The sequence below is a fragment of the Macadamia integrifolia genome, chromosome 12 (genome assembly GCF_013358625.1).
Source record: "Macadamia integrifolia cultivar HAES 741 chromosome 12, SCU_Mint_v3, whole genome shotgun sequence".
NCBI classification, from domain to species: Eukaryota; Viridiplantae; Streptophyta; class Magnoliopsida; order Proteales; family Proteaceae; genus Macadamia; species Macadamia integrifolia.
Window position 1 is genome coordinate 29290165 of NC_056568.1, and position 7029 is coordinate 29297193.

General features: G+C 36.4%; 1 protein-coding gene across 1 annotated transcript; it reads left to right on the top strand.

The window, feature by feature from the left end:
- The first annotated feature begins 2515 nt into the window (after positions 1 to 2515).
- Positions 2516 to 6446, top strand: LOC122058013 (calreticulin). The gene is made up of 14 exons (XM_042620386.1): positions 2516 to 2675; positions 3694 to 3801; positions 3952 to 4144; positions 4242 to 4500; positions 4592 to 4648; positions 4760 to 4807; positions 4912 to 4998; positions 5082 to 5139; positions 5230 to 5297; positions 5379 to 5474; positions 5591 to 5638; positions 5875 to 5904; positions 5986 to 6084; positions 6192 to 6446. The coding sequence occupies exons 1-14, from the start codon at positions 2576 to 2578 to the stop codon at positions 6201 to 6203; spliced, it is 1263 nt and encodes a 420-aa protein (XP_042476320.1). The 5' UTR covers positions 2516 to 2575; the 3' UTR covers positions 6204 to 6446.
- The last annotated feature ends 583 nt before the right edge of the window (positions 6447 to 7029 follow it).

Below are 7029 nucleotides of genomic sequence, written 5' to 3' on the forward strand. Positions count from 1 at the left end.
GCCATGATCCTTTCAAATTTAGTACTGTGTCGCATAGATTCTTCCTTCCTCTTCCCCCAACCATCTAGTATTTGCAATTCTATCTCATACCCACTGGAGACTACTATAGAGGGGTGTTGAAAAATTAGGCCACACCAGTCGCCCCAACTTGAACAGATCAACTGAAGCCATATATTGGCCCGACCAATTACTTAAAAAACATGTCGATACTGATTAATAATTGAATAGTCTCAATGCAAGGTAGTTTGATCGATGGTCCCTTGACTAGGACCGACTGAATGCTTTTATCAACTGACTACCCATAAGTTATAACTTGATTATCACGTTTAAGCCCATGTAGCCCGATTCTGACCCATTAAAGGGTCGTTCATGGTTTGTTTAGAGACTGTTTATATCACATTTAGTTAGGCCTTCATTGATATCATTTTTCTTTTTCTTCTTTTTACTCATTTAACAAAAATCATTAATGAAAATTATTATTATTTTGTTTTAATCAAGACATAAAAATGGTTTGGTAGTTACTTGACAAAAATGTTTTTTTGTGAAAAAATAGTTTGGTATCACTATGTGGCTATGTGCAAAATGGTTTTTTGAAGAAATGGGTGAAGAGATTCCCTTCACCCATCTTTCTTATAACTCTTTTTATTTCCTTTGGACTGAAGAAGAGGGGCATGAGGTTTGGATTTCTAATTACAAAGTATATGGCTATTTTACCCTTCCATATTAGGACTTTAAACACGTGCTCATTAAAGTTCCGCCCAAAATAAGTGAAAATCATTTTTTGCCAAAATACATAAATGACTTTTGAGCTCTTTTTGATTTTTGTGTTTTATCATATATTTTTTTTTAATAGAAACAAGTTTCATAAATAATACCAAATGGAGTCAAAACCACTTTTATGAACAAAAATTAAAAAGAAAAATGATATTAAAGAGGGCTTTGATTAATCCATTTAAATTTTGATTATAACCTGATTATCCTAATTACCTTTCCACCAAAAAAATAGATTATCCTAATTACCTTGAGTTTGATAATGTACTAAAAATCAATCAATCAAATAAAAATGTGTCCATAGCTTAGACTTAGTAGACCTAATTTTCCCAACAGATAAAACCGTTGTGATCTTAAATTGACGAGGATCATTGGACCCGTATTTTCAGACGGACGAGAAAATTTTATTAACAGATTGGGAGGAATTTAATGTATTTTTTTTTGGTAAAAAACATTAATTAATGTACTAAGTTGGGCAATGCTTGGGTTTTACGATTGTCAGAAACAACCCAGCAATGCATGTGACTCTATGGATGCCATCACTTACCCAAAAAGTTTCGGCCCAGAGAAAAAGGATGAAAGCCCAAAAGCAAACGTGTGATTGGCATCTTATACCAAAAGGTAAAAAGTAGTCGTGGTGATGGAATCTACAAAATCGGTCATCTGCAATTCCCCACGTCCGAGTGGGATGCCAGCGTTACACTGATCTACATTCTGATTGGCTGTTCGAACGTATAAGAGGTGGTCCCAGGTGTACGGAAGAACGCCATTGGCTGGTTGCCTCAAAAGTGGGCCTGGAACGCGTCACAAAAATTATCGTACAAATGGATTTTAGGAAATCTCTAGAAGATCCATATTTTTTAAATCCCAAAATGGTATTCTCATTGTAAGAAAGCCATAAAATAATGTCAATGACCAAGATACCCATAAAATTTGAATCATATGACACAAAAGCCAGGACACGTTATTACTTAATTGACCCGACGGTTGTTGTAGTTTCTGGTTCACTCAACACCCAACCCGGTCAGCCCAACTTACAACATAAGCATGGATTAAGAAGGGATCAACATCAGATTGGCAAGAATATCCATACCAACCCGATACTGATATTATTATTATGGATAGAAAAAGTGAATTTTTGAATTTTTGGTCTATTCGGATTGATGGAATAATACATATTGACATCATATTGATTTTGATGGTGATCAATATTCATATTGATATTGTGAATTAAAACTCTTAATATAAATAAATGTTATGACTGCATAATGATATAAAGAAGATCAACCATTTCAAAAAAAAAAAATCTCAACCATGGATTTAGGTTACAATATTGTATTTAAATTGATGATACTAATATTTGATCAAGAATATTAATGAATCAACTAAAATGTTTTTTTTTTTTTATTAAAAATGATTCTTTTATTTGGAATTGGCCTGATTCATATCGGTGCCAGAGATCAACTATAATGTCAATATCATATACTAAAACCTTAAATCAGTGAATCCAACCCTATCGTGATGAAAGAGTAGTCCTCTGACAATTGGGGATGAACCGCATTGGCCAACGGTTTAGCCCGCCCTTGGGCAACATAAAACACATGTGAAATGGAGGCTAGTTTGGTAACTTCAGTTACAAGGGGTATATTCGCATTTGTACCGTTCTTCGGACGTGAAAGCGAATTAAACCTAATTTATAACCGAACAGGATCACGAAAAACTTCACTATATTTTATACGCAGCTCTCTACCCATTCCACAGATCTCTGTGTCGAAGGGGGGTGGCTCGGTTTTTGTTTGCTACAATGGCGACTCCGTGGAAAAGCCCTATCCTTTTCAGTCTCTTTGCCCTTTCCATTCTCTCAATTGTTTCTGCGGAAGTGTATTTCGAAGAACGCTTCGGAGGTACAATCGATTCCCGCGATCTCTCATTTCTTCTATGGTCATAATTTGCTCTCATTATAGGCGCATTTTGATCTCTCTGTGGGTACTTAAATTTTCGCAATTCGATCTACGTCTACATTGATCTGGTTGATAGGATCAGTGTTACATGCTTAGCAATTTGATTCGGTATGTTTGCTTTTTATCCGCTGTAGAAGTTCGTCAGTGTGGAGGAAACGCTACGATTTTTGTTTTGGTGATCTATGAGGATTTTGATCTGGTTTATCTTACTTGACATGTAACTATTAACCGACTTTAATTTATATTTCCTTGGATGTTTTTGCTAGATTCTGCATTTATATGCGGGTAAAATGTACTCTCTTTCAAAGAAGAGTCGGTTCAAAATTGGGAGTTTTGAGGAGCTCTGAGATCCGATTAGAAAATTTCGAAGTTACTGTGCAGATTTTGAGTTTACATTTTAATGTCCAACCCAATCCATAGCTGTTATTTGTAGTCTGGTTTCGCGTATAGGCAGTTAATAATTGTGTATGTGTAATCCTATTGTGCGACTGCCCAGAACATATTTTTTGGATTTATTAATGCCAATTATCTGTCTGAATTTGTTGTCTTTGTATTCTGGATTGCTTTTCACCATCTTCAAATGGTACTTCTCATCGGGGTTTATTTGAATTCCGATCCCCTTCGGGATTTTAAATTCAGTTGTAACGATTCTCATCTATTTTATGCAAAGGTTTTTCTTTTTTACATTTTTATGTGCTTTATGAAGTGTAGGGGAAAGTAGAGACTGTTAAACCATAGATATTGCATTGCCTCTCTGAAAACCATGACATCGGCATAAATAAGTTCCATTGAATTAAAAGTTGATGGTTTTTTTTCATGTTCCTATGTCAGGGTAACATTTTGCAGTTTCTTTTTTGTTTGAACATATAAATGAGCTTGTGCTTTTTATCGTTTTTGAATGATTTACTGTAATTGACTTGGATTGTGTATATCTCTACTTATGTTATGGGTGAATATTAAGATGGATGGGAGAAACAGTGGGTCAAATCCGATTGGAAGAGAGATGAGAACATGGCTGGGGAGTGGAATTACACAGCCGGTAAATGGAATGGAGACCCTAATGATAAAGGTACCCTTCTACTCTTTTGATTTTGTCTTTGAATCTTATGGAGGAAAAGAAAAATTTTCAGACATTTTGAATTTTGAGGCGTTTATGGGGTCTCTAGTTCTAACTCTTGAAAATTCCTGGGTACTTGATTGGCTTTGATATCTAATACAGGCATCCAAACGAGTGAAGACTACCGGTTTTATGCAATCTCAGCTGAGTTTCCTGAGTTCAGCAATAAGGATAAGACTTTGGTTTTCCAGTTCTCTGTTAAACATGAGCAAAAGCTTGATTGTGGTGGTGGCTACATGAAGCTGCTCAGTGGTGAAGTCGATCAAAAGAAATTTGGTGGTGAGACCCCCTATAGGTAATGAACCGTGTGTAAACTTTATTATTTTTTTTTTCCCTTCTATACACACTAAGATTGACTTAACTTGCAATTGTTTATATATGGTGAATGGCAGTATTATGTTTGGACCAGATATCTGTGGCTACAGCACCAAGAAAGTTCATGCTATCCTTACACGTGGTGAAACAAACCACTTGATCAAGAAGGATGTTCCTTGTGAGACTGACCAACTGACTCATGTTTATGCTTTCATACTCCGGCCTGATGCAACATATAGCATCCTTATTGACAACGTAGAGAAACAAACTGGGAGTCTATATAGTGATTGGGATATTCTGCCCCCAAAGAAAATCAAAGATCCTGACGCTAAGAAAGTAAGTCCCATCGAACGAAAGTTGTCCTGTGTTCTTTTCTTTTCCCAAACAAGTCTTCACTTTTAGTTACAAGCAACATGTCAATGTGCAGCCAGAAGATTGGGATGACAAGGAATATATTCCTGATCCTGAAGATAAGAAGCCTGAGGTATTAATCCTCTTAATTTCATAAGATTTTGTTATTTCTACTGGGATTCTGACTTATTTCCTGTTATATGGTATCAGGGGTAGACTGACTTTTTCTGTTCTTTGTTTGAAGGGGTATGATGACATTCCAAAGGAGATTCCTGATGCTGATGCCAAGAAGGTAGCTGATTCAGTACTTGCTTTTCAGCATTTCATTATGTTTTGAAGAGCCCTATTTCCCTAGAATTGAACTAATTACAGAATTTTATGCTTTAATATCTGTAGCCTGAGGATTGGGATGATGAGGAAGACGGTGAATGGACAGCACCAACCATTCCAAACCCAGAGTACAAGGGTCCATGGAAGCAAAAGGTTTGTGCAATTCCTAAATAAGTAGTACATGGCTTTTGTTTTAATGGGCTACTGTCTCCTTCACTGATGTTCCTTATCTGCAGAAAATCAAGAACCCTAACTACAAAGGGAAATGGAAGGCACCTATGATTGACAACCCAGGTTTTGACTGATTCTCCGTCAGCAGTATGTTTACTTTTGAATGGTTATTTTTTTGCTTGACATTCACACTTCTGGTAAATATGCTGACAGATTTCAAGGATGACCCAGATATTTATGTTTATCCCAAATTGAAATATGTTGGCATTGAATTGTGGCAGGTATAGTTGTATAACTTCTTATAACTGTCTTCATTTTTTAGAATTACGTAAATGCTAATGTGCAATATATGTACATGTCAGGTAAAATCAGGAACAATGTTCAACAATATTTTAGTTTGCGATGATCCGGAATATGCAAAGAAGTTTGCTGAAGAAACATGGGGCAAAACCAAAGATGTATTTTACTTGTTCTTTATCCTTTTCGGGTCTTTGAAGTCTTTCCTCAATTCATGTAGAGATTCATTCACAAGAAAAGAGAGAAGAAAATCACTTTGAGATATTCTTTTTTGTAGGCTGAGAAGGCAGCATTTGATGAGGCCGAGAAAAAGAGAGAAGAGGAGGTATATTGCATTTCTCTGCATTTGTTTATGGATTTTGCCTGTCCCTGCAGTACTTGTAATTTAGCTGAGCAGGACAATTTCTCCTACTGTTCTGGTACTGCCACTCATACAAAGGTGGTGGTACTAAACAAGGGAAAGAGAACAAGCTTCCTTTTATGTGTGGTAGCTCACAGCTGGATGGCTAAAAACTCCCTATAAAAACATTTCTCTGACCTGTTGTGATTCTTTCCTGGCAGGAAGCGAAGGATGATCCAGTTGACTCTGATGTAAGCTTTATTCATCTCTGAATAATACCCATCATATTCTTATTTGTATTCTATTTTTTATTGTACTAACATGTGTTGCAGGATGATCACGAGGATGATGAAAGCGACGATTCTGAAGGTGATAAAGTGGATAGTGATGAAGCCGAAGGCAAGGCTGATGACGATGATGAAGATGTGCATGTATGTCTCCATCTCCCCTCAGTTGTACAAATTTATGAGTTTTTTGAAAAATTCTCCTTTGCTGCTTCTGACTTGTTGCACACTTTTTCTTGTCTGTTCATTTGCAGGATGAACTGTAGAGTGATCTTCTAAGAAATTGTGAAGGCAGTTTATTATAGGGATGACTTCAGTTGGTTTAAGCTCGACAAAAATTTTCCTGTTTATGTTTTTTCTTCTTGATGTTAGGAATCCTTTTTAGTGAAGAATATTTACCGGCTTCATGCTTTCATGTGGCTATTATAGTTCGCATTTTACTGGGTTTCATTGATGCTAAGTAGTTCAAAGATACAAATGGCGTGGTGAGCCTCGTCAGTTTTGGTTTCTCTTGTTCGATTTCTTTTCAGAATTGTATTTGCCAACCCTTTTAAAACTCATCTCTGTGCAACCTAGTGATTAAAAGAGGCTGATTGGTGGAAGAGTGAGATATACGCATATGTCATTCGGATCATCTCTTCGCTATGGGGTTGAATACCATCATACTAAAATCCTCACTGATCAATACAGTAATTGAGTGCACAAACGTTTTTTGAATTAGATCGTGCTACTTTGAAATCTGATGGTGTTTTTCGTAGCAGTTCAAGGGGTTGGTCTACTTTTCGGCATGTTCCTTTTGCTTTGCTCTTCTTTTTCGGACACATTTGGCATGGTGCTAGAACCTTGTTCAGAGACATTTTTGCTGGATTGACCTAGATTTGGATGCTCAAGTAGAATTTGGAGCATTCCAAAAACTTGGAGATCAAATACAAGGAGACAAGTAGTCGGCATTGCTATTATCTTTGGCCGCATTTGTTTTTTTTTTATCTGAGGTAGGGTACCAGAAAATCTTGATTGGAATCACTGTTCTTTCTTTGACTCTGGTCCTTTTTTATCTAGGAGACGTATTAATCATATTCGATTGATTGATCT

Coding starts and splice junctions, on each gene's coding strand:
- LOC122058013 (XM_042620386.1), top strand. CDS start 2,576: ATGGCGACTCCGTGGAAAAGCCCTATCCTTTTCAGTCTCTTTGCCCTT. Junction 2,676..3,693: donor TTTCGAAGAACGCTTCGGAG/GTACAATCGATT, acceptor GTGAATATTAAG/ATGGATGGGAGAAACAGTGG. Junction 5,475..5,590: donor CATGGGGCAAAACCAAAGAT/GTATTTTACTTG, acceptor TCTTTTTTGTAG/GCTGAGAAGGCAGCATTTGA.